This window comes from Pleurodeles waltl, chromosome 12 (genome assembly GCF_031143425.1).
Source record: "Pleurodeles waltl isolate 20211129_DDA chromosome 12, aPleWal1.hap1.20221129, whole genome shotgun sequence".
Taxonomy (NCBI): domain Eukaryota; kingdom Metazoa; phylum Chordata; class Amphibia; order Caudata; family Salamandridae; genus Pleurodeles; species Pleurodeles waltl.
In genome coordinates, this window is record NC_090451.1 from 640,791,054 (window position 1) to 640,818,929 (window position 27,876).

Below are 27,876 nucleotides of genomic sequence, written 5' to 3' on the forward strand. Positions count from 1 at the left end.
CCCAAAAGAGTCTTCATTCTCTAAGTGGAAGAACCTGGAAAGGCCATCTTCATTGGCATGTGCAGTCCCAGGTCTGTGTTCCACTATAAAGTCCATTCCCTGTAGGGATATGGACCACCTCAACAGTTTAGGGTTTCCTCCTTTCATTTGCATTAGCCATCTGAAAGGTCTGTGGTCAGTTTGAACTATGAAGTGAATACCAAAAAGGTATGGTCTCAACTTCTTCAGGGCCCAGACCACAGCAAAGGCCTCCCTCTCAATGGCACTCCAGCGCTGCTCCCTGGGGAGTAACCTCCTGCTAATAAAAGCAACAGGGTGGTCAAGGCCATCATCATTTGTTTGGGACAGGACTGCTCCTATCCCATGTTCAGAAGCATCTGTCTGCACAATGAACTGCTTAGAGTAATCTGGAGTTTTCAAAACTGGTGCTGTGCACATTGCTTGCTTCAGGGTGTCAAAGGCCTTTTGACAGTCCAAGGTCCAGTTAACTTTCTTGGGTATTTTCTTGGAGGTAAGTTCTGTCAGGGGGGGTCACTATTGATCCATAATCCTTCACAATCATCCTATAGTAACCAGTCAAGCCAAGGAATGCCCTGACTTGAGTCTGGGTTTTTGGAGCTACCCAGTCCAGAATAGTCTGGATCTTGGGTTAGAGTGGCTGAACTTGGCCTCCACCTACAAGGTGTCCCAAGTAAAGCACAGTACCCTGCCCTATCTGACATTTAGATGCCTTGATAGAGAGGCCTGCTGCTTGCAGGACCTGCAAAACCTTCTTCAGGTGGACCAGGTGATCCTGCCAGCTAGAGCTAAAGACAGCAATATCATCAAGATAAGCTGCACTAAAGGACTCCAAGCCAGCAAGGACGTGATTCACCAACCTTTGGAAGGTGGCAGGGGCATTCTTTAAGCCAATGGGCATCAAAGTAACTGGTAGTGCCCATCAGGTGTAGAGAATGCTGTTTTCTCTTTTGCTTCTGGTGCCATTCTTATTTGCCAATTCCCTGCTGTCAAGTCAAAGGTACTCAGGTATTTGGCGGCACCCAATTTATCAATCAGCTCATCTGCCCTTGGAATGGGGTGAGCATCTGTCTTGGTGACAGAATTAAGCCCTCTGTAGTCCACACAGAACCTCATCTCTCTCTTGCCATCTTTGGTGTGAGGTTCGGGGACCAAGACCACTGGGCTGGCCCAGGGACTGTCAGGGTACTCAATCACTCCCAACTCCAGCATCTTGTGGACTTCCACTTTGATGCTTTCCTTAACTTGGTCAGATTGTCTGAATATTTTGTTTTTGACAGGCATGCTGTCTCCTGTGTCCACATCATGGGTACACAGGTGTGACTGACCAGGGGTTAGGGAAAAGAGCTCAGCAAACTGCTGGAGGACTTGCCTGCAGTCAGCTTGCTGTTGGCCAGAGAGGGTGTCTGAATAGATCACTCCATCTACTGTGCCGTCTTTAGGGTCAGTGGAGAGGAGATCAGGGAGAGGCTCACTCTCTGCTTCCTGGTACTCATCTGTAACCATTAACATGTTTCCAACTGCCCTGTCATGGAAGAGTTTTAGGCGGTTAACATGGATCACCCTCTTGGGGGTGCTGCTAGTGCCTAGGTCCACCAGTTAGGTGACCTGACTCTTTTTCTCTAGTACTGGGTAAGGGCCACTCCATTTGTCCTGAAGTGCCCTGGGAGCCACAGGCTCCAGAACCCAGACTTTATGCCCTGGCTGAAACTCAACCATAGCAGCCTTTTGGTCATACCACATCTTCTGGAGTTCTTGGCTGCCCTCGAGGTTTTTACTTGCCTTTTCCATGTACTCTGCCATCCTTGAACGTAGACCTAGTACATAGTCCCCTATATCTTGCTTAGGCTCATGGAGAGGTCTCTCCCAGCCTTCTTTCACAAGAGCTAGTGGTCCCCTAACAGGATGGCCAAACAGAAGTTCAAAGCGGGTAAACCCTACTCCCTTCTGAGGCACCTCTCTGTAGGTGAAAAGCAGGCATGGCAAGAGGACATCCCATCTCCTTTTGAGTTTTTCAGGGAGCCCCATGATCATGCCCTTCAATGTCTTGTTAAATCTCTCAACAAGACCATTGGTTTGTGGATGGTATGGTGTGGTGAATTTGTAAGTTACCCCACACTCATTCCACATATGTTTTAGGTAAGCTGACATGAAGTTGGTACCTCTGTCAGAAACCACCTCCTTAGGAAATCCCACTCTGGTGAAAATACCAATGAGTGCTTTGGCTACTTCAGGGGCAGTAGAGGACCTAAGGGGAATTGCTTCAGGGTACCTAGTAGCATGACCCACTACTACTACTAGGATATACTGATTCCCTGATGCTGTGGGAGGTTCAAGTGGACCCACTATATCCACTCACACCCTTTCAAAGGGGACCCCCACCACTGGAAGTGGAAAGAGAGGGGCCTTTGGATGGCCACCTGTCTTACCACTGGCTTGACAGGTGACACAGGAGGTACAAAACTCCTTTACCTTCTGGGACATATTGGGCCAATAGAAATGGTTGACTAACCTCTCCCATGTCTTGGTTTGTCCCAAATGCCCAGCAAGGGGAATGTCATGGGCTAAGGTCAGAATGAACTCCCTAAACTCCTGAGGCACTACCACTCTCCTAGTGGCACCAGGTTTGGGATCTCTTGCCTCAGTTTAAAGGAGTCCATCTTCCCAATAGACACTGTGTGTTCCACTGACAATTCCTTTTTCTTGTTCAGCAGCCTGCTGCCTTAGGCCTTCAAGAGAGGGACACGTTTCTTGCCCCTTGCACAGTTGTTCCCTTGAGGGTACCCCTGGGCCCAAGAGCTCAACCTGGTAAGGTTCTAACTCCGTAGGCTCAGTTCCCTCAGGGGATAGAACTTCTTCCTGAGAAGAGAGGTTCTGTTTCTTTTCCTGTGCAGAAGCTGGTTCTCCAGTCTTCTTTCCTTTTCTATTGGAAGGTTGGGCCATTATTCCAGACTCCAACACTTCTTTTTCACCCTGAGCTCTGCACTGCGCCCTAGTCTTGACACACACCAGTTCAAGGATACCCAGCATGGCTGCATGGGTTTTGAGTTCTACCTCAGCCCATGCTGAGGACTCCAGATAATTTCCAAGCAGACATTCTACTGGTATAGCAGAAGAGACTACCACCTGTTTCAGGCCAGTGACCCCCTCCCCATTCTAAAGTTACCATAGCCATGGGATGTACTTTAGTCTTATTGTCAGCATTGGTGACTGGATAAGTTTGTCCAGTCAGGTATTGTCCTGGGGAAACCAGTTTGTCTGTCACCATAGTGACACTGGCACCTGTATCCCTCAGGGCCTCTACTCTAGTCCTATTAATAAAGAGCTGCTGCCTGTATTTTTGCATGCTAGGCGGCCAGGCAGCTAGTGTGGCTAAGTCCACCCCACCCTCAGAGACTAATGTAGCTTCAGTGTGGACCCTGATTTGCTCTGGGCACACTGTTGATCCCACCTTGAGATTGGCTATTCCAGTGCTAACGGGAGTAGTAGTTGAAGTGGAACCTTTCTTGGGACAGGCCTTGTCTCCAGTTTTGTGTCCATGCTGACTACAGCTGCGACACCAGGCCTTTTTGGGATCAAAGTTTTTACCCTTGTACCCAAAAGAGGATTGTGAAGAGGCTTTGGACCCACCCTCCTGTGCAGGTTTTTAGAGCCCTGTAGAAGACTCTTTACTTTTTCCCTTGGATGTCTCAACACTCTTCCCCTGGGGAGGCTTTGTGACCCCTTTCTTTTGGTCAACCCCTGTGGAAGACTTGGTCACCCTTGTCTTGACCCAGTGGTCTGCCTTCTTTCCCAATTCTTGGGGAGCAATTGGACCTAGGTCTACCAGATGCTGATGCAGTTTATCATTGAAACAATTACTTAAAAGGTGTTCCTTCATAAACAAGTTATACAGCCCTTCATAATCATTTACACCACTGCCATTAATCCAACCATCTAGTGTTTTGACTGAGAAGTCAACAAAATCAACCCAGGTCTGGCTCGAGGATTTATGAGCCCCCCTGAACCTAATCCTGTACTCCTCAGTTGAGAATCCAAAGCCCTCAATCAGGGTAGCCTTCATGAGGTCATAGGATTCTGCATCTTTACCAGAGAGTGTGAGGAGTCTATCCCTACACTTTCCAGTGAACATTTCCCAAAGGAGAGCACCCCAGTGAGATCTGTTTATTTTTCTGGTTGCACAAGCCCTCTCAAAAGCTGTGTACCATTTGGTGATGCCATCACCATCTTCATGTTTTGTTACAATCCCTTTGGGGATTCTTAGCATGTCCGTACTTTCTCTGACCCTATTTAAGTTGCTGCCACCATTGATGGGAGCTAAACCCATCTCTTGTCTTTCCCTCTCTATGGCTAGGAGCTGTCTCCAAAGCCAATCGTTTGGCCATCCTGGCTAACAGGAGGTCATCTTCATTGAGGCTGCCCTCAATGCTTCCAGAGTTACTGGTCTCCCCTGTGGAAGAACCAGTATCTCTGACTATCACTTGTGGAGTCAGCGTTTGAGGGACCCTGGCCTCCCTAACTATGACAGGAGGGAGGGAATTATCCTCCAGGTCACTAGTTTCCCCCTCTGTAAGGTTATCCTCAGAGGGGTGGTCTCTGGCAAACTCTTCCAAAAGCTCCTGGAGTTTCACTTTGGTAGGGTTTGACCCAGTCTTTATATTTTTTAGCTTACAGAGAGTCCTTAACTCTGACATCCCTAGATGCAGGTAAGGGGTGGGGTTAAGTTCCACCCCCATTTCTTCTTTGCTAGACATTATTTTTCTAAAAGTTGGGATACTTTTTAAGAATCTAAAACGATTTCTAGAACTAAATCCAAACTTTTACAAAACTTTTAAACTCTAAAAGAAATGCTAACAGGGACTTACACAAGGCCCTAGCAGGACTTTAAATTTTTTAGAAAAATAGCTCAAATTGCAAAAATCAGTTTCTAATGACAATTTTTGGAATTTAGTCGTGTGATCAGGTATTGGCTGAGTAGTCCAGCAAATGCAAAGTCTTAGATCCCACTGCTGCCACCAATGTAGGAAGTTGGCTCTGTATATATTATTTCAAAGTAAGAAATAGTGTGCACAGAGTCCAAGGGTTCCCCTTAGAGGTAAGATAGTGACAAAAGTACATAATTCTAATGCTCTATTTTGTGGTAGTGAGGTCGAGCAGTAGGCTCATCAGAGGGTAGTGTTAAGCATTTATTGTACACACACAGGCAATAATTGAGGCACACACACTCAAAGACTTACTCCAGGCCAATAGGTTTTTATATTGAAGAATATCTTTTCTTAGTTTATTTTAAGAACCACAGGTTCAAGATTTACAGTAAACACTTTAAATGTAAGGTACTTCACTTAGATACTTTAGGAACTTTGAATAAAAACAATATCATGTACAGTCTTTGTAAAAATGGCAATAAGCTATTTTCAAAGTGGACACAGTGCAAAAATCAACAGTTCCTGGGGGAGGTAAGTAAAGGTTAGATTAGGAGGTAAGTAACACACTTACAGGTCTCAGTTCTGGGGCATAGGCTGCCCACCGTTGGGGGTTCAAGGCAACACCAAAATTACCACACCAGCAGCTCAGAGCCGGTCAGATGCAGAGGTCAAAGAGGTGCTCAAAACACATAGGCACCTATGGAGAACAGGAGTGCTCTGGTTCCAGTCTGCCAGCAGGTAAGTACCTGCGTCCTCGGGGGGCAGACCAGGGGTGTTTGTAGAGCACTGGGGGGGACACAAGTAGGCACACAAAACACACCCTCAGCAGCACAGGGGCGGCCGGGTGCAGTGTGCAAAGCAGGCGGCGGGTTTCAGATAGGAAACAATGGAGGGACTCGGGGGTCACTCTAGCGGTGCAGGCAGGCACAGAGGGGGCTTCTCGGGACAGCCACCCTGGGCTAGGCAAAGGGTCGCCTGGGGGTCACTCCTGCGTCGAAGTTCGGTTCCTTCAGGTCCTGGGGGCTACGGGTGCAGTGTTGGTTCCAGGCGTTGGGCCCCTTGTTAAGAAGTCACCCACCAGTCAGGACAGCCCCTAAGGTGTCGTGAGCTGAGGTGACCACTGCCTTGAGAAATCCTCCATCTTGAGTTTGGAGGATTCCCCCAATAGGATTAGGGATGTGCCCCCTCCCCACCGGGAGGAGGCACAAAGAAGGTGTAGCCACCCTCAAGGACAGTAGCCGTTGGCTACTGCCCTCCCAGTCCTAAAACACACCCCTAAATTCACTATTTAGGGGCTCCCCAGATCCCAGGAAATCAGATTCCTGCAACCTGAAGAAGGACTGCTGATCTACAAGCTTGCAGAGAAGGAGGAAGACGACAACTGCTTTAGCCCCAGCCCTACCGGCTTGTCTCCAACTTCGAAAACCTGCTCCAGCTACAGATCCGACAGAGACCAGCGACCTCTGAAGCCTCAGAGTACTGCCCTGGACAGAAGGAGCAAGAAACTCCCATGAACAGCAGCCCTGTTGAAAACCAGCTACTTCTTTGCAACAAAAAAGCAACTTCCAAAGACTTCACATTTGCCGCCAGAAGCGTGAGACTTCCCACTCTGCACCCGATGTCCCCGGCTCGAGATCCAGAAAACAAACACCTCAGGGAGAACTCCCCGGTGACTGCGAGCCCATGAGTAACCAGAGACGACCCCCCTGAGCCCCCACAGCGACGCCTGCAGAGAGAATCCAGAGGCTCCCCCTGACCGCGACTGCCTGTAACAAGGGACCCGACGCCTAGGAACCAACACTGCGCCCGCAGCCCCCAGGACCTGAAGGAACCGAACTTCGACGCAGGAGTGACCCCCTGGCGACCCTCTGCCTAGCCGGGGTGGTGACTGTCCCGAGAAGCCTGCCTGCACCGCTAGAGTGACCCCGAGTCCCTCCATTGTTTCCTATCTGAAACCAGACGCCTGCTTTGCACCCTGCACCCGGCCGCCCCTGTGCTGCTGAGGGTGTGTTTTGTGTACCTACTTGTGTCCCCCCCCAGTGCTATACAAAACCCTCCTGGTCTGCCCCCCGAGGACACAGGTACTTACCTGCTGGCAGAGTGGAACCGGAGCACCCCTGTTCTCCATAGGCGCCTATGTGTTTTGGGCACCTCTTTGACCTCTGCACCTGACTGGCCCTGAGCTTCTGGTGTGGTAACTTTGGGGTTGGCTTGAACCCCCAACGGTGGGCAGCCTATGCCCCAGAACTGAGACCTGTAAGTGTGTTACTTACCTCCTAATCTAACCTTTACTTACCTCCCCCATGAGCTGTTGATTTTTGCACTGTGTTCACGTTGAAAATAGCTTATTGCCATTTTTACAAAGACTGTACATGATATTGTTTTTATTGAAAGTTCCTAAAGTATCTAAGTGAAGTACCTTACATTTAAAGTGTTTACTGTAAATCTTGAACCTGTTGTTCTTAAAATAAACTAAGAAAATATATTTTTCAATATAAAAACCTATTGGCCTGGAGTAAGTCTTTGAATGTGTGTTCCTCATTTATTGCCTGTGTGTGTACAACAAATGCTTAACACTACCCTCTGATAAGCTTACTGCTCGAGCACACTACCACAAAAAAGAGCATTAGAATGATCTACTTTTGCCACTATCTTACCTCTAAGGGGAACCCTTGGACTCTGTGCACACTATTTCTTACTTTGAAATAGTATATACAGAGCCAACTTCCTACACTACGCTAGCAGGGGTGCTGGAACGAAAGCAATTATTTTGAAATGGGGGTGTTTCCTCAAACGCCTCAATGGCAAATGTTGAAGAAACAAGGGCAACATTGAGCATTTTTGATACAAAAATAAAGCAGTTTGTGTTGCTTCACAGATTATTCACCATGATCTCTACTATATTATATGTGTCTACTGACCTAACACATGTGACAAAATCCAGACTCACTAAATGGATATAATTCTGTTTTCCAGCACAGCTGCAACGGTTATGGATGTAGACAGAGGGCCAGATTTAGATATAGCAGGATGAGTTACTCCGTCACAAAGGTGACGGATATCTGGTATGCCGAAATCTAAATACCATAAGATATAGTGGGATTTAGATTTCAGTGGATGGGATATCTGTCACTGTTGTGACGGAGTAACTCATCCATCAATATCTAAATCAGGCCCAGAGTTGGGGTTGGGGCATTTATATGACACGCTATACATTAATCAGTCTCTCAGAGCCGTAGCCTCCAAGGTGGCTTCCTGCTGATGAAGGGTTTGTGCTCTTGGGAGAGGTGATCACCTGAGCGGAAATAAATTATAACTTTGCTCTTTTGACATTTGAAAGAAACCACGTATGAAGAGAAGATACACATCGCCGTAAACCTGTGGATTTAGCACAAGTCACACAGCGCTCTCTTGGGAACTGGTCCCATTAAATCATGTTACCATTTTTGAGGGAGAGATTCTTAATCAGAAAGTACCGAACAGAGAGATGTGCTAAAACACCACCGAAAGACACTCATGGCCACAGCAATGCATCACAGGATTTTCTAGTAATTAATGTACTTTGTAGCAGGGTTTCTTTTGAATAGTATAATAAGAAACAGAAACCGGGGGATTGAGCATAGTGATTACAAATATTTTTTCTATAAATTTGAAGAAAAGTGCTGAGCTCTACACTTTTAGTGCTTCTAGCATAAGCAGCTGTCGTCTTATGAAATTCTGTAGGACAAAACACTCAGAGTATGCAAATACTTTCTGTAGGCTCTTTATACATTCCAAAACATTTCGAATCAGTGTTCTGTAACAGCTAATACAAAATTATACATTCATTATCTGTATCAAGTTGTGTACACCGACATCTGAATTCTCCAATCACTAATTATCAATTTCCTTATATTTCGATAGACTTGTCTGTTCATCTTTACACTCCCGTGAGCTCCTATTCGACCAAAAACAATTTTTCGTTTGTCACCTGTAAGTTTCTGTAAATTTCTACAGACCATCTATGAATGGCGACAACTAAACTTTTTAGTCATTACCTATAGATTAAGCACAATGCTAAAAACTCCCCCATGAACACTGATGACGAATTTCCCCATTCATTACCTGTAGATTTGTGTACACTTCCATACACACTTTGATGAGCAGTCATGATGAAAATGATCATCACCTTTACATTCCTTTTTCTTTTTTACATTTCGACAGACTCATCTGCGATTAGGGAAAATCCTTATCTATAGATTATGTTCATTGCTGAAGACCACTCTGTGAATAGTGTGAAAAATGTCTTTGTTCGTTACTCATAGCTTTGTTAACATCTCCGTACACTGTTCTGTGAACTACCCAGCAGGTATTCTCTAAACCACTGTAAACTTTTTGAAGGATTGCACACTTAGTAATATAAGGCTTGCTTTTTTAATCCCATATATTTAAGAGTTTTCCTACAGAATTTCACACACATTCTTCAATCCCTAAAATCCTACAATTCTCTAGGGAGTGTCTGATTAAACTATACATCGCTATCGGCTTCTGAATAGGAGAAGCATGTACATCTCTACAGACGTCGTAAAGAATCTTTACATCTTATCACAATGTGCTTTGCACTTTGTACATAATGTCATAAAGGGCTCTTCCCTGTACAATTCATATGACATTTTCGTCAACAGGTAAGTTCATGTTGGTCACAAACAGAGAGAGCTGTATACAATGTTTTAAAGTCCAGGGTTTTATGTTCCATCTTATGTGTTCCTATTGATAAATGAGATCCCCTATTTGTTCATGTCATGGTTTAAATCCGGTCCTGGAGAGACTGTGTCTTCTTCTGTAGTAAGGAGTGAGTCTGTCCCGTATGGTAAGGTTTAAGGCGTGCTTTGTAGATATGGGACAGGCAAGGCTATTATGTCTGTTGTTTGAGGTGAATCAGGAGACACTGTGATTAGTCCCACTTTGGTAACCATGATTCAGTCATCACTGCCCACGTCATGCCTCCATCACCAAACTTCCTTCATTCTTCTACTGCGTTTTTGTGGTGCCATCATGACAGCAAGGCAACACCGGCTCTTGGTCTATTGATGTTCAAGGGTGTCTTTCAGAAAAATGTTTTGAGAAAATAAACATGTTGGGTCAAACGGTAACAAAGCTGAAAAGGTTTTATGTTCTGTTGGTGGCTGGGACGGACTGTGCTTTTTGCACCATAACCCAACAGGATACTTGACACTAAGTGATGCTGATCTTCAGGTGTGAAGTGAAGGTATCTCTGCCCCTTGAATATAAACGTCAACACATAGGTGTAGCCTTGGAAGCTTACACAGATTTCATGGGTGTCATAAGCTTCTGCACGAAAAAAAGGGGGAGCAAAGGAAATGGAAGTAGCCTCTGTAGCAGGTTTGCTTGGCACCCACATTTTCCACCTGTGAAGCTTCCTCTGCAGTGTCCCCATCAGCACTTTGGTGGGTGAGCCAGACTGTGGAGGTGTCAAGAAGATGCCCAAATATTTCTCTGTTGAACCCAAACCGAGGAGAGGAAGGCAAACACTTTTCCAGGAAATATGGTCAGCCTCGAGTACTGCTGGCCCGTTCGCCAAGAAGCCAATACGTCCTCACTTTCCCCTTGCCCTGTTGGAGGAAAAAAAGAATTACAAGTTGGACCCTGTAGACTTCAGAAACAGTGGAGCATTGGTTTGAAACTGAAAACACATTGCAGCTGAATGATAGTGGCATATCTAGGAGACAGCAGACACCATGTCCTACTTGAGCATGGACTTAGTCGATCCCATGAGTAAAAGAAGAAACCATCTCTAGTAGGAAGTCCACAATTGATGGAATATGGCTCCTTTTCTGGGTAAGGCTAATAGAGTGCAGGAATCTTAAAAAGGGCAGGGCAACACTGTTCTTGAGAGAAGGGTATGGAAGGAATCAACAACACTCTTTCAACAGGAAGATCAAAGGAAAGGTTCTTATTGGAGAAACACTTAAGAGATCCCACGTTGGCTCTGCTAACAGGCACAAGCAGGCTCTATGCCTAAGGTACAAGTTACTTACCTTCGGTAACAAAATATCTGGTAGAGACATATTCTAGTTGCATGTTCCTTACCTTTCAATTTCCCCATGTGTCAGACTGGATCCGGAGATTTTTCTTCAAGCAGTACCTCTGCGCGCCGTCGGTCGACTCCGTTGGCATCGTGCTGGCACTGATGACGTTGCGGTCGTATATAGGCGTCACCCCGGCACGCTGACGTCAGTTTCTTTTCACGACTTTCCACGCCAGTAGTGCAGAGCCATGAAGAAGACTGAGAGTGGTGCGCCAAAACTAGGGCCCTCAAGGGAAAGTTCCTGTCCCTAGAAGTCAGTTCGCAGTGCGGGGAGAATGGGCGCGTTGGTAAGGAACCTGCAACTAGAATATGTCCCTACCAGATATTTCATTACCAAAGGTAAGTAACTTGTACATCTGATAGAGACTTCTAGTTGCAGATTCCTTGCCTTTGAATAGATACCCGAGCAATACCATCCCCGGGGGTGGGCCTGCGAACCAAGATCACACCAAAAAGTCCTGCAGGATCAAAACGGCCAAAGTAGCCGTCCCATCGGCCATATGGTATAGGCAGTAGTGCTTGGTAAAAGTGTGCAGAGATGCCCAGCTTCCTCCCTGACAAATATCTAGGACTGGAATGACCTGTGTTAGCGCCGTGGTAGCGGCAGTAGCTCTGGTGGAGTGAGCTTGCAAACCTTCAGGAGGTTGCTTTTTAGCCAGAGCGTAGCACATTTTGATGCATAAGAGTACCCATCTTAAAATGGTCCTCTTCTGCACCGCCTTCCCCTTCTTTGCACCCACATATCCCACAAACAGTTGATCGTCCACCCGGAAGTCTTTGGTACGATCAAGATAGAACGCCAATGCTCTTTTTAGGTCCAGGCGGTGGAGTCTCTTCTCCTCACGAGAGGGATGTGGGGGTGCATAAAAGGTAGGCAAGGTGATGGACTGTCCGACATGGAAGGGTGTTACTACCTTAGGTAGAAAAGAAACCCTCGTGCGAAGCACCACTTTGTCAGGATGTATGGCAAGAAACGGTGGCTTAGATGACAGAGCCTGGAGTTCACTAACTCTGTGGGCAGAAGTAATGGCAAGTAAAAAGACAGTCTTTATAGTTAAGAGCCTTAGAGGACAGTTGTGAAGCAGTTCAAACGGGGTGCACGTAAGGTAAGTTAAGACCAGGTTGAGATCCCATTGGGGCATGATGAATGGGATAGGAGGAAAGAGATGAGTAAGGCCTTTAAGAAACCTCCCAACTATGGGGGATTTAAATAAGGAAGGTTGATCAGGTAACCTCAAGAAAGCAGAGATAGCAGAGAGATATCCCTTAAGAGTGCCTAAGGTGGAACCCTGCCGGGCAAGGGAAAGAATAAAGAGAAGAACTTGAGAAAGAGGAGCAGATAGAGGATCGACAGAATTGTCTGCACTATGCCACAAATTTCTTCTAACAACAGGCATATACATTTTTGGATGAGGGACCTCTGGCTGCCAAGTCAAAAGACACCAACTGTCGCCGCTCAATCTCCACGCATGAAGCCGCAGAGTTGAGGACCTTCCCCTGCTGCTGCGATAACAGAAGATCCTCCCAAAGGGGCAGTCTGAACGGAGGAGCTATGGCCATGTTCAAAAGCTTTGAGATAACAGACTCTTTGTGCGCAGTCCAGAGCCACCAGTATTACTTGGGCCTGGTCTTGCCTGATCTTCTTCAGAACTCTTGGCAGAAGTGGTATAGGCGGATAGGCATATAGGAGGCCTGAATTCCACTCGCAATGAAAAGCGTTGGCAATCGAGTGCCGCCTTGGAAACTCCAGCGCGCAAAACAGCTGACATTGAGCGTTCTCTACGGAGGCGAACAAGTCTAACCAAGGTTCTCCCCACTGCAGGAAGAGAAGTTGCGCCACCTCCGGATGGAGATGCCATTCGTAGTCGACCATGCATTGTCGGCTGAGTTCGTCTGCTCTGGGATCCAAGGAGCCTGCTAGGTGTTGAACCACCAGGGAAATGCCCTGATGTTCTAGCCAAGTCCAGAGGTGAAGGGCCTCTTGACAAAGGGTCCACGATCCCACTCCGCCTTGTTTGTTGCAATACCAAATGGCGGTGGTGTTGTCTGTGAACATCTGCACTGCTTTCCCCTTGAGCGAGGGAAGAAAGGCTTTCAATGCTAGTCGAATCGCTCGGCGCTCCAGATTATTGATATGGAGTCCGGTTTCTGCCTGAGACCAGATGCCTCTGATCTCTGCCTCTCCCATGTGGCCACCCCATCCCAGGAGTGACGCATCTGTCACAACAGTAAGATCTGGTTGGGGAGAGGGATCTGCCCTTGACCCAATCCTAATTTCGTTAACCACCACTGCAGGTCTTTCGCAGTCCCTTCCGAGATCTGGACCTGGTCGGAGAGATTCCCCTGATGCTGCGCCCACTGGAACTTCAGCTCCCACTGCAGAGCCCGCATATGCCATCTTGCATTTTGAACCAGCAGGATGCAGGAGGCCATGAAGCCCAGCAGCCTCAGAGTCATTCTCACCAAATCCAGGACAGAGGCTGAAACATCGGTATCATAGCCCGAATATCCTGGACTCGCTATTCGGGAGGATATGCCCGAAACTGCACTGTATCCAGAACAGCTCAGATGAAAAGGAGCGTCTGAGAAGGAGTCAGGTGTGACTTCAGCATGTTGATAGTGAACCCCAGTGAATGCAAAAGATCTGCCGTAGTCTGGAGGTGGAAGACAACTGTTTGGGGTGAGTTCTCCTTCAACAGCCAATCGTCGAGGTAGGGGAAGACTGGGATCCCTAACCTGCGCAGATGAGCTGCCACCACTACCATCACCTTCATGAACACCCAAGGGGCACTGGTAAGGCCAAAGGGAAGCACGGTAAATTGAAAGTGCTCGTGACCTACCACAAATCGTAGTTAACGTCTGTGGGCCGGCAAGACGGGAATGTGGAAGTATGCATCTTGCAAGACCAACACTACCATCCAGTCTCCGGGATCCAGGGCAGATAGGACCTGAGCCAATGTCAACATTTTGAACTTCTTTTTTAGGAAGAGACTGAGGGACCGAAGATCTAATGTAAGTTGAAGACCTTTGTCCTTCTTCTGAACCAGAAAGTAGCGGGAATAGCAACCACAACCTACTTCTGGCAATGGAACCCTCTATAGCTCCTTTGGCCAAAAGGCCCTGGACTTCCTCGGGGAGAAGCGCCATATTATCCTTAGATATCTGACTGTATGAAGGTGGCTTGGCTGGAGGAGATGTCTCTAAGGGGAGGGAGTAGCCCCTTCGGACAATTTGGGGGACCGACCTGACCGAGGTAATGGATTGCGATTGGGGCAGGTGATGGAGTATCCTGCCACCCACTGGCTCCTGCTGTACCCGTGGACTAGGAAGGCTTGGAGAAATGAAGGGGACGGTGGACTGGGCGACGACTGGGTGACCCACTGACTCCCTGATCCCCGGGAACGTGGGATCCCGCGTCCGCAGAGGGGGCTGTACAGCATGCGTGGGTCGATGGCCAGGGGGAAAAGGACGCGGTTGGGTGCCCCTTCCGTAGCCACAAAAGGCAGACTACTGGGGTCTAGGTGTGGGCGCGAGGCCAAGGGACCGGGAATCCAAAACGCTTGAGCGCCGAGTCCGTCTTGTCTCCGAAGAGACGTGTGCCATCAAAGGACATGTCCATCAAGGATTGCTGGACATCCCCCGAAAAGCCAGATGTTCTCAGCCAGACGTGGCGTCCCACTGTCGATGCAACCGATCTGCCCAGAGACTCGGTCGTATCCAGTCCACAATGAATCATGAACTTAGCTGCATCCCCTCCCATCTGTTACGGCTTGGGAAAGGACAGTCCAGGCCTCCTCCATAATTGCAGACAGCACTTGCGTAATCGTATCCCAGAAAGTATGGGAATAGCCCGGCTGAAGCACATCGGTTAGGATGTTAGGCCTAACCTCCACAGAAGGTAGCTCGAGGTCCAGGACCTCAGCCGCCCTTCTCACCACCATAGAATAAGAAGCACCCTCATCCGTAGCCATGCTAGGAGGAGAGAGCATACCAGTGTCAGGGGAGGTGTCTAGATCACTGGCACCCAAATCCTGCACCCAAGTCCGTTTGCGGGTCAATCTGATATTCTAAAGGGTCCAGCGTCCCCTCCATACTCTCCCCGTATCCATACCACAAGAATAAGGGTCTGGATCAACCCTGGGCCCAGGAGAGCCCATAGAGAACGGAATTGGCGTCGATCGACGTTGTTCCGGCTCCGGGTCATCGGGTATGAGGATGGGATTGACGTAGATTGTGGGCCCAACCAACGTCGGGAGCATTGACGTCTGACCAGATGCCGGGGAAGGTCGCCGTGGCACGACTGACGTCAGGACGAATCCGAGATTGGATCCGGAGGGGCCCTCCGGAGCCGTGGCCGAAGCCGACGGCTTTGAAACCGAGGGGACCCCCAACCGACTCACCTGTGCCCAAAGGCTCTGAAGGTGGGTCGGATCGCTCAAAAATGAGGCGAATGGCCTCGTAAAATTCCTTACTTTTGGTGGGGGTGGCTCCGGCTCCTGGGAAGTCAGGGAAGCATGGAGCCGACCCAGAGGAAGCCTCCGTTTACAGAGGCCTAGAGCACTGACGCTCTTCACCCGTTGTATCATCCGATCGACGGGGTGAAGTTGAAGAACGCTTGTCCTTCCTCGACTTCTTGTTTTTGTGACCCGAATGTCACGATGACTTGGAGGACGAAGAGTGGTGGTGACTCCGCGGCCAGTCTCGAGACCTTCTTACGAACGGGACCGTGAGAGTCGAGTGTTGGGCCGCCATGAGCTTTAGGGACCGCTCCCTCAAAGCCTTCGGGTTCATGGCCCGACACTCGGAGCACGACTTTGGGTTGTGATGGCGCTCCAGGCACCAGAGACACACAAGGTGCGGATCTGTCACCGACATGGTTCGGTGACAGGAGTCGCAGGTCCTCAATCCGGTCTTCATCCCTCGATGCATCCCCGAAGTGTAGATGTAGTCAAAAAATGACTGAGGTAGCTCTTCTCCTGATCTGCGCATAGGCTGGCGCAGAAAGAAAAGAACTGATGTCAGCGCGCTGGGGTGGCACCTATATACGACCGCAACGTCATCAAGGCGAGCACGACGCCCCGGAGTCGACCGACGCCATCTGACAGCGCGCAGAGGTACTGCTCGAAAAAAAATCTCCGGATCCAGTCTGATGCCTGGGGAAATTCAAAGGTAAGGAATCTGGAACTAGAAGTCTCTATCAGCTAGTACTTACATGCATACAGCATTCATTCTCAATCCCTTGCTGTACACCAGATAAGTAGAAGTGTTGGTATGTGCTTGTTATGTCTCTAAAGCTCAATTATTGTGAATGGCCATACCATTTGGGCTGAAGGAACTGTTTGGCTGTGCTGTCCAAATGAAATCCACATGTGCAATTACTTGTACTGGCTACTCCCACATTCTACACAGATATGACTGTAAAGCCAATCACTTGAGATGTTTGTGCCCACAGAATCACATCCCCAGCAGTTGTAAACATTGCATTTGCCCAATTCCCTCCTGTCGCCCTGATCTGACCCCATGTTCATTAATTAAGCATTGGTATACTCCTTAATACCATCCATCTCCCCCTCAAATTGCCATCACTCCAGACGTTTATGAATGGTGGGTTTGCAAGTATACTCACTTCATGGCTACAACCCATGCCATTACATAAAGTGCAATCACTTTACATGCCTATGCCGCACAAACATGCCTCTCAGATTCAATCTACTTGCATGACAACATCCAAGGGCAACACTCCACACTAGTAATCACCATGTGTGATTATGCCCCATGGGCAACCATGCACATGTCCATACAGGTCTAGCTAGGGCTGCCAAGATACCAAGTGAAAATCACTATCCATAACTATGCCTATAAGTGCAATCACTACACCTGGCTACGCTCACAGACCCTCCCAGTACAATCAAAACTGAAGGCTACACCTGTGAGAACACACACAAACAAACTACAATAACAAAACATGGCTAAGCACCACGGATTTCATTTGAAGTGAGATCACAAAACATGGCTATGCAACAACATGTTCCATCCCAAGAGTGATCATAACACATGGATACACAACAAATCCATCCCAGGTACGATCACAGCACATGGCTATGCACCATAGGTCTCATTCCAATAGCAAACAGGTCAAATGGTTGTGCTCCATAGGTTCTGTCCCAAGTGCAAACACAGAGAATGGCTACGCATCAGAGGTTGTGTTCTACATCAAGTACAACACATGGCAAAGCCTCACAAGTTCCATTCCAAGTGCAGTCGCTGGAGGTGGCCACGCACAACATTGCGGCATCCAAAGCGCAAACACAACACATGGCTGTGCACTAAAGGTTCTATCCAAAGTGTGATTACAACACAAGTTTTTTCCCAAATGCCTCACAACACATGGCTAAGTCCCACAGGTCCCTTCCCAAGTGCAACTATTGGATATGGATACGTAACACAGTCCCATCCCAAGTGCATTCACAACACATGGCAATACACCAAAGGTCCCATACCAGGTGGAAGCTTAACACATTGCTATGCAGCACAGGTCCAATCCTGCATGCGATTACAACACATGGTGATGCACCATAGGTCCCATTCCATGTGTGATCACAACAAATGGGTGTGCGACACAGATTCCATGTCATGTGTGATCAATGGACATGGCTATGGATCACAGGTTCCATCCTAAGTGGAATTACTGCACAAAGCTATGCGTCTTAAATCACCATCTCCCAAAGCGTAAAGTTAACGCACACAGCAACGACTGCTCAAACACCAAGTATCTTTGAGGGGCTGTGGCGAAGGCCACATCCACAGTATGTCTGTGCCACATGGCTATGTACCCCAGCAGAAGGACCACAAAAAAAACAGAAAAAAGCACATGGCTTACAAATTGAGTCACTGCAATCAGATTCACCCAGTCCTCTCCTCTCCTCACTAGTGCATTAAAGGTGCATGGCTAATCCATCCATTTTTGATCATTCTGTATGATTATGCAACGTGGTCGTGCCCACAGGTGCCATTACAAATCACGTGTATTTGTAGAGTGCGGTTTCACTGCAAGATGTTGCTTTGTACCGATGAAATACAACAGATATTTGTATTCCTTTTACAAACCTCACACGGATGAAAGATATCTCTCAAATACAACAAGCTTTATTTGATCCCTTCTCTTTTCATAAACACATTTATGAGTACTGGAAGCAGTACTATAAGAGTACTCTTTTACAAACACTTATATGACTTTGTGAGTCAACCCAGAAACATCCAAAACCTTAAAGTGTAAATGGGACATAGTTGTTTTACTTATTCCACATAAATACTCCCATTTTAGATGTTTTGTAGCAAATTCACAAAGGAATCTAAGAGTACAGAAAAGAGTACTAGCTGAGTGCTAATTTACATACTCAAAAACGCCTTTGTAAATAGGCCATGTAATGTGAATGTGCTTAACTGATGTATGACTCAAACACTGATAACCCCAACCCCCTTACCCCCCCCCCCCCCCCCCCAAATAGGATAAAATATTGACAGGTAAATATGTCTAGACTGATTTTCAAGCCCTAGATCCACATATATGTACCTCAACGATTAAATATATCTTTAAGGTATGTAGATATGGTGTTGGGAATAGTAAATCTATACTTCCCTATAGGCACTCACCTTTCGATATTCTTTCCTTGAACTTCTTGTACCACTATATTCTGGGGGTCAATATTTTGGAGTACAACAGTCCAAATAACATATGAGAGAATAGATTGAAAACTAGTACTGTTAATTAAGTTGAGGAAAAATGTACTAATACAATGCTTATATAGTTCTTTTAGACCATAAAGGCATCCAGGCACTTTTTACCAATTTAGGAGTCAGAAAAAAAGGGATAATCTGCTTACCTTCATTTCAACATCTCCTCGAAGCTGGAGTTCAAAGCTGCCAAATTCCTCTAAGATGCCTTTGGTTGCTGGTGACACGTGAATCCGCAATGCTAGAGCCAGGAGACAATACATGTTTATTCCATGCACAGAATTTGAGCTAACAGCAATAATGCCAGTACTACATATTTCTTGCCATGCCTTTTAGGTGGATGGAACGATCATTATGGGATAGACTAAAAAGTAATTTTATTAACCAAGGACTGATGAAAGTCTGTATTGGTTCTGCTAAGATAAACAACTTACTTACCTTCGGTAACGATATATCTGGTACTGACATATTCTAGTTGCAGATAACTTACATTAGAATTTCCCCCAGGCGGCAGACTGGATCCGGAGATTTTTCTTTGAGCAGTACTCCTGCGCACCACTAAGTTGCATCAGTCGACCCCGTGGGAGTTGTGGTTGCTGTGATGATGTCACGGTCATATATAGGCGCCACCCCGGCGCGCTGACGTCAGTTTCTTTTAACGTCTTTCCTCGCCAGTAACGCAGAGTCATGAAGAACACTGAAAATGGTGCGTCAAAACTAGGACCCTTAAAGGGAAGTTCCTGTCCCTAGAAATCAGTTCGCAGAGCTGGGAGGATGGGCGGGTCGGTAAGGAATCTGCAACTAGAATGTCTCTACTAGATATGTTGTTACTGAAGGTAAGTAACTTGTTCATCTGATAGAGACTTCTAGTTGCAGATTCCTTACCTTAGAATAGATACCCGAGCAATACCATCCCCGTGGTGGGCTGTGTAGCAAGCTGCCCTGGTGTGCAGTGAGCACCTATGGTGTTCACATTATTCCAGGTGTCCCCTATTAGTGATTTGTAGGCAGTGTCTAGGAAGCCAGGGCTCTCTAGAGGTAGCTGTGGATGAGCAGCTAAGACTTATCTAGGAGACACGCAAAGCTTATGCAATACCTCTATAGTCACACAGCACTTACACACATGAAAGAACCACACAGTGTCACAAACATAAAGGTACTTTATTATAGTAACACAAATTCTAAAATACTGAATAGGTAGTACTCCAATAGGAGGTAAGTAAACAAACTAATATGTACACATTAGAATTCAGTGATTAGCATAGAAAGCAATAGAAATAGTGAAGGCCCTAGGGGGAGACCAAACCACCATATACTAAGTAAGTGGAATGTGAAAGACAGTCAAGGAAGTAGAATCAGTAGAGGAGAGCTGAAGGAACTAGGAACCCCACAAGGTAAGTACCAGGGTGCCCCCCCCCAGCGACCAAGAGAGGGGAGGTAAGTACCTGGTTTTCCCCAAACCCACAGGAGGACTTTGGAAAAGGACTGTGCAAGACCCAGACAAGACTGGAAGAAACCAAAGGTGGATCCTGACAGCAGAGGACCTGCAAAGGAAGGTGACCAAGTCCAGTTCAAATTGGAGTATCTGGTTGTGGCAGGAGCCAGGACCAGGTCGACGGTGGACTAAGGTCGGCAGTGCAGCACAGGAGCAGTAGTGATGCAAGTAATGTCCCACATTGGCGGTCGTGATGTAGTCAGTCAGTGGAGGTGGAAAACCACCAACAAGCCTTGGCAAATGCAAGAGTCGAAGGCAAAGGTTTTGCAAGGCTGAAGAGGACCAGCAAGGCCCAGGGGACTCGACACAAAAAGGGAAGTCTCAGGGAACCCTCAGCAGCTAGGAGAGTCACAAGAACAGGAGGCAGTCCACAGGCAGCAGGCACAGGAGTCGCAGTGAAGCCCACTCAGGACATCTGAAGAGGAGTCCTATGTCACTGGAGCAGCAGGCAGGAGACTGTGCTTTGCAGGGAAGAGTGCTGGAGACTGGGGCTACACGGAGCCTGAAGATCCCTTGGAGGAGGAACAAACAAGCCTTGGTAGCTGCAAGAGTCGCGGCGCACAGGAGTACTACAAGGAGAGGCAAGAGCTTACCATCTCCCAAGTTGGACAGCTGGTAGAAAGGACCAAGGGGACCACTCCAGACCACCACCACCTGTGATGCAGGATCCATGCAGCTTTGGGACAGAGAAGATCCACACAGCCGGTCGTCGTTGCAGTTGGTGCCTGCGGATGCATGGGAGTGACTCCTTCATTCCAAGGGAGATTCCTTCTTGCTTCTTATGCAGGCTGAAGGCTCATTGCCCTCAGAGGATGCACAGCCAGGGAAATATTGCAGTTGCTGGAAGGAGCCGGAGAAACAATGTTGCAGGGCAGAGTCAACGGTTCCTAGGGGGTCTAGTTGCAGTTCCGGTGGCCAGAGGATGAAGTAAATGATGCAGAGGAGTCCTGGTGGAATCTTGCATGTCGAATCTGAGGACCCACCCAAGAGGGAGACCCTAAAAAGCTCAGGAAGGGGGATTGGTCACCTAGCAGGGTGACCAGCTACCAGGAGGGGAGTTTTGCCTACCTTGAATTCAAGATGGCAGAAACAAGTGGCCACCTGGAGGAGCTCTGTGATGGACAGGGGAGTGGTCATTCCCCTTTCCATTGTCCAGTATCACACCAGAGCAGGGACCGGGAGTCCCTGGACTGGTGCAAACCGGTTTATGCAATGAGGGCACCAAATGTGCCCTTCAAAGCATACCGGTGGCTTGGGGAGGCTACTCCTCCCAAGCCATGTAACACATTGTAGGCAGCTGGCCTAGTGTGTGGTGAGTACCTAAAGTACTTATACCTTATACCAGGTCCAGGTATCCCCTCTTAGTGAAGTGTAGGCAGAGTCTAGAAGCCAGGCTCTCTAGAGGTAGCTGTGGATGAGCAACCAAGGCTTATTTAGGAGACATGCAAATCTCCTGCAAAACCACTGTAGTCACACAGCACTTACACACATGAAAGAAAACACTCAGTTGTACAAAAACAAAGGTACTTTATTTTTGGTCACATGGTACCACAAAACACTAAAAGGGCAACCCTCCAACAGGAGGTAAGTACTACAATAATTAAATACACTAGTAAACAGTAATAGGCATAGAAAATGTTAGAAAACAGTGCAAATGTAAATAACCACTATTGACCCTAGGGGCAGCCCAAACCATATGCTAAAAAAATGGAATGCAAACACAGGACCCCAACCTAGATAAGTGGAATGTGTAGAGGGGATCTGGGAGTGCTAGAGAACAACAGAGGTAAGTAACACAGTACCCCCCAGCAACCAGGAAAGCAGGAGTAAATCACTGGAATTTCCCCACACAACCCAAAAGGAAGGAAAAGCAGAAAATAAGACACCAAGACAAGATTTCAAGAAACCAGCAGCGGATTCCTGGAGAGGAAAACCTGTGGAGACTGGGGACCAAGCCCAAAAGTGTCAGTGCAGTCCAGGAGGAGTAGGAGCTACTACCCACCCAGCTGTACTTGCAGGAGTTGGTCGACGGTGAGGAAGAACAGGTCAGCACTGCAGCCGGAGAAGAGTTCCTGAGGAATACAGAAGCTGTCCCATGCTGGAATGGAGATTGCAGATGGGTGTCGGTGCAGGAATTCCACCAACAAGCCTTGGCAAAGGCAATTTTGCGGTCAGTGGAAAAGTGGTGCTGTCTAGGAACAGCAAGGCCCAAGAGGAGTCAACCCAGGAGGGGGATTCACAGGGGACCTTCAGCAACACAGAGAGCCTACAGGAGCAGAGGCAGCACCCACAGGAGTCCCACAGGACGGGAACCCAGAAGGAGCCCACGCAGCACTACAGAAAGGGATCCCACCCCCAGGAGAACAACGCAGAGGGCTGTGCGTCACAGGAAGGAATGCTGAGGGCCAGAGCTGCACATAGGCTGAAGTTCCCTTGGAGGGGATGCAAACAAGTTTTGGTCGCTGGAAGAGACGCGGTGCACAGGGGTACTGTCCTACGTGGGAAGGCAATGGTTTACCTCCACAAAGTTGGACAGCTGGCAGAGAGGACCAAGAGGACTACTCCGGACCACCACTCGTGATGCAGGATCCATGCAGCTCAGGATGAGAGGAGATCCACGCAGCCGGTCGTCGTTGCAGTAGGTGACTACAGATGCAGGGGAGTGACTCCTTCGCTCCAAGGGATTTTCCTTTTTGTGCAGACTGAAGACTTGGCTGCCCTCAGAGGATGCACAGCCAGTGAAATGTTTCAGACGCTGGAAGGAGCCATTGAAACAATGTTGCAAGAGTCTTCTTTGTGGATGCAGATTTTCGGTTCTTAGAGGGTCCAGTAGCGGTTCGAGTGGCTAGAACTCAAAGTGGAGGATGCAGAGGAGTCCTGCTAGAATCTTGCAAGCTGAATCAGAGGACCCACCCATAAGAGAGACCCTAAATAGCCCTGGAAGGGGGCCTGCTCACTTAGCCAGGTGACCACCTATTAGGAGGGGGCTCTTATGTCACGTGCCTGGCCACTCAGATGCTCCCAGAGGTCCCTGCCAACCTTGGATTCAAGATGGCAGAACCCAGGGACCCTCTGGAGAAGCTCTGGGCACAATCCCTGGGGTGGTGATGGACAGTGGAGTGGTCACTCTCCTTTCAATTGTCCAGTTTCAAGCCCTCCCAAGCCATGTAACACCTATTTCCAAACCAAAGGAAGAGGGTGTTACCCCACTCTCCCTAAGGAAATCCTTTGTTCTGCCTTCCTGACCTTGAGTTGTTCATGCAGCAGGTGTGTAGAAACCTGTCTGAGGGGTGGCAGAAGCTTGGGCTGCCTGGGAAACCCTGGAAGACTGGTAGGAGCAATGCCAACATGTTTGATACCTAGGTTTGGAGTTACCATTAGTAGCTGGACATAAGTAGTGATATGTGTCCAGCACACGGGTAAAATGGCTTCCCCGCACTTAAGAAGTCCAGTGTAATGGAGTTGGAGTTTGTAGGGGCACCTCTGCTCTTGCAGGGGTGCCCTCACACACACAGGTATCTGCTCCCTGCCCTCTGAGCTTGGAGAGGGCCTCCTATAGGGGTGACTTGCAGTGACGTGTACTGAAAGGGTGCATGCACCTTTTCACGCAGGCTGAAATGCCAAGCCTGCAGACACATTTTACATGGGACCCATGGGTGGCATAATACATGCTGCAGCCCATGGGGAACCCTTGGTGCCCCAATGTCCTGGGTACCGAAGTACCATATACTAGGGACTTATATGAGATATGCCAATTGTGGGGTGTGCCAAGTCCTAAGCAACCAAATTTAGAGGGAGAGAGCATAGTCACTGTGGTTGGCATGATCCCAGTGAACACAGTCAAAACACACTTGCAACAGGCAAAAAGGTGGGGGTAACCATGCCAAAATGAGTGTACTTTCATACAGGTTGCTAAGATCACACAAAAAAGTCACGCAGGGCCAAACGGCCGAAGTAGCCGTCTCTGCGAACATGACTATGCAGGCAGTAATGTTTAGTGAACGTGTGCAGAGATGCCCACCTCGCTGCCCTGCAGATATCCAGGACTGGAACTCTGCGTGCTAACGCTGTGGTTGCAGCAGTTGCTCTGGGGGAATGAGCACGAAAACCCTCAGGGAGTTGCTTTTTTGCCAAAGCGTAACATCCTGATGCAGAGTACTACCCATCGCGAGATGGTCCACTTCTGCACCGCCCTTCCTTTCTTCGCACCCACATAACCCAGAAAGAGTTGATAGTCGACCCGGAAATCATTGGTACAAGTGAGGTAGAACGCCAACGCTCTTTTTGGATCCATGCGGTGGAGTCTCTCCTCCACATGAGAGGGATGTGGGGGTGCGTAAAAAGTAGGCAAGGTGATTGAGTGGCCTACATTAAAAGGTGTCACCACTTTGGGAAGGAAGAAAGCCCTGGTAAGAAGCACCACTTTGTCCAAATGGACAACTAAAAACTGTGGCTTTGAACAGAGAGTGCTTGGAGCTCACTCACTCTGCGAGCAGAGGTAACAGTATGGGATAGACTAAAAGAAAAAAGTTACCTACCTTCGGTAACGCATAATCTGGTAGAGACTCTATCTAGCTACAGATTCCTTACCTTTGAATTCCCTGTCGTCAGATTTGAATCCGGAACTTTTTGCTGAGCAATAACCTGTGCGCGTCGTCGGGTGGGGTCGTTCGGATGCGCGTATGTCATTCAGCTCCCCATGGTGTAGGCAGCGCCGTCTGTGTCGCCGCGGTCATCTATAAAGGCACCACCCCGGTGCGCGTACGTAAGTTCTTTTTACCCACGAACTTCCACTCAAGGAGCTCAGAGTCATGGATAGAACCAACAGTTTGTCTGTGCAAAACTAGTGCCCTCAAAGGGCTAAAGCCTAACTGTACTAGACATATCCGCCCAGCGGGCAGGCATGGGTGGGTGTAAGGAATCTGCAGCTAGATACAGTCTCTCCCACATAATGTGTTACCAAAGGTAAGTAACTTGTTCATCTGATAGGGACTTCTAGCTGCAGATTTCTTACCTTTGAATAGATACCCAAGCCATAACCTCCTGGCGGTGGGCTGCGAATAAATCTCCTTTACACTAAGAAGTCCTGTAGAACCGAATGGGCAAAGTGTTCGTCCCTCCAGAACTGATTGTCTTGGCAGTAATGTTTTGCAAACATCTGCAAGAATGCCCACGTTGCTGCCTGACAGATTTGCAGGACTGGTACGCACCGAGCTAGCGCACTGATAGAAGCTTTGCCCCTGGTAGAATGAGCCCTCAAGAGGGCTGCTTCCTGGCTAATGCGTAGCAGATCTGTAGGAAGTTGGCTCCGTATATACTATCTCAAAGTTAGAGATAGTGCTTGATACCAAACTTCCCAGATTTCAGTGTAGCCATTATTGAACTGAGGAGTTCGTAATTGACAGACTCCCAGACCAAATACTCTTTATGGCTACCCTGCACTTACAGTGTTATGTTATGTTATACAGTTTGTAGAGTGCATGGATACCCTCAGGTTTCCCAGCGCTAGTAGACCTTGACCAGGGAGAGTGACCCAAGCAGGAGCAGTATTAGAATAGCCATGTTTTCAAAGTAAGTAAGCCAGTGTAGACCCGCCCCATTTAATTTTCTTAATTTTTGTTATGGTGGCTAAGGCTGTTGTGGCGGATCTCAAGTCTCTGTTCGGCTTGTAAAACGAAGCCAGATTCTTAAAGAGTGGAGGTCCTCTGTCATGCAAGGACCTATGTATATGACAGAGGGCCTTAAATTTGATCCGCTGCTCAACCGGCAACCAGTGCAATGAGGCTAATCTGGCTTGCACTGATGACCTTCTCGGGATATCCAAAAGTAGACGGGCTGCAGGATTTTGTATTCTTTGTAATTTTTCCTTCACATAGGCTGAGGAGCCTAAAAAAGGCAATTCCCATAGTCTAATCTTGATAAAATCACGGCCTGCACAATAAGTCTTCTTGCCGATGCCGGGAGGATGACAAAGACCTTCCTAAGAAGTCTAAGTAGGCCAAAGCAGGTAGCAGATGTGTGTCTAGCATGAACGTCTAAAGTCAGGAGGGGGTCCATAGTAATCTCCAAACTCTTTATCAATTTTTTTGGAGGCGGAAACTCACTAAGAGCAGAGGGACAGCTACAAGAGATTCCAGGGTCAGGCAGTGCAGAAACTAACCATTTTGCGCTGGGTCGTTCTCTGCATTAAGATCTTGTAGGGAATGGCTCCCTTGGCATGGTTACCTCCTAACTTTTTGCCTGTTGTTGATGCTAGTTATGATTGAAAGTGTGCTGGGACCCTGCTAACCAGGCCCTAGCACCAGTGTTCTTTCCCTTAACTGTACCTTTGTTCCCACAATTGGCACAGCCCTGGCACACTGATAAGTCCCTTGTAAATGGTACCCCTGGTACCAAGGGCCCTGAGGCCAGGGAAGGTCTCTAAGGGCTGCAGCATGTCTTATACCACCCTGGGTACCCCTCACTCAGCACATGCGCACTGCCTCACAGCTTGTGTGTGCTGGTGGGGAGAAAATGACTAAGTCGACATTGCACTCCCCTCAGAGTCCATGCCAACCTTACACTGCCTGTGGCATGGGTAAGTCACCCCTCTAGCCGGCCTTACAGCCCTAAGGCAGGGTGCACTATACCACAGGTGAGGACATGTGTGCATGAGCACTATGCCCCTACAGTGTCTAAGCAAAACCTTAGACATTGTACGTGCAGGGTAGCCATAAAGAGTATATGGTCTGGGAGTTTGACAAACACGAACTCCACAGTTCCATAATGGCTACACTGAAATCTGGGAAGTTTGGTATCAAACTTCTCAGCACAATAAATGCACACTGATGCCAGTGTGGGATTTATTGTGAAATGCACCCAGAGAGCATCTTAGAGATGCCCCCTGAATACCAGTCCGACTCCTAGTGCTAGGCTGACCAGTTTCTTCCAGCCTGTCACAACCAGACGAGTTTCTGGCCACATGGGGAGAGTGCCTTTGTCAATCTGTGGCCAGGAACAAAGCCTGTACTGGGTGGAGGTGCTTCTCACCTCCCCCTGCAGGAACTGTAACACGTGGTGGTAAGCCTCAAAGGCTCATGCCTTTTGTTACAGCACCCTAGGGCATCCCAGCTAGTGGAGATGCCGCCCCTCTGGCCACTGCCCCCCGCCCCCACTTTTGGCATAAAGGCTGGATGAGATAATGAGAAAAACAAGGAGGGGTCACCAACCAGTCAGGACAGCCCCTAAGGTGTCTTGAGAAATCCTCCATCTTGAGATTGGAGGATTCCCCCAATAGGATTAGGGATGTGCCCCCCTCGCCTCAGGGAGGAGGCACAAAGAGGGTGTAGCCACCCTCCAGGACAGTATCCATTGGCTACTGCCCTCCTGACCTAAACACACCCCTAAATTTAGTATTTAGGGGCGACCCAGAACCCAGGAAATCAGATTCCTGCAAACTACACAAAGAAGAAGGACTGCTGACCTGAAAGCCCTGCACAGACGACGGAGACAACTAACTTGGCCCCAGCCCTACCGGCCTGTCTCCAGACTCAAAGAACCTGCACAGCAACGCATCCGACAGGGACCAGCGACCTCCGAAGACTCAGAGGACTGCCCTGAACCGAAGGACCTAGAAA

At 48.2% G+C, this 27,876-nt stretch overlaps 1 protein-coding gene across 1 annotated transcript in view; it reads right to left on the reverse strand.

Annotated features, from left to right (window-relative positions):
• Positions 1 to 8,690: 8,690 nt before the first annotated feature.
• The window catches only part of NPR1 (natriuretic peptide receptor 1), an 806,130-nt gene continuing 786,944 nt past the window's right edge, over positions 8,691 to 27,876 (reverse strand). The window contains exons 21-22 of the mRNA XM_069218195.1: positions 18,915 to 19,006; positions 8,691 to 10,555 (exon numbers count right to left, since the gene is read on the reverse strand). Coding sequence (XP_069074296.1) covers positions 10,493 to 10,555; positions 18,915 to 19,006 — 155 coding nt within the window. The 3' untranslated portion in view covers positions 8,691 to 10,492. The remainder of the gene's footprint in view (positions 10,556 to 18,914; positions 19,007 to 27,876) is intronic.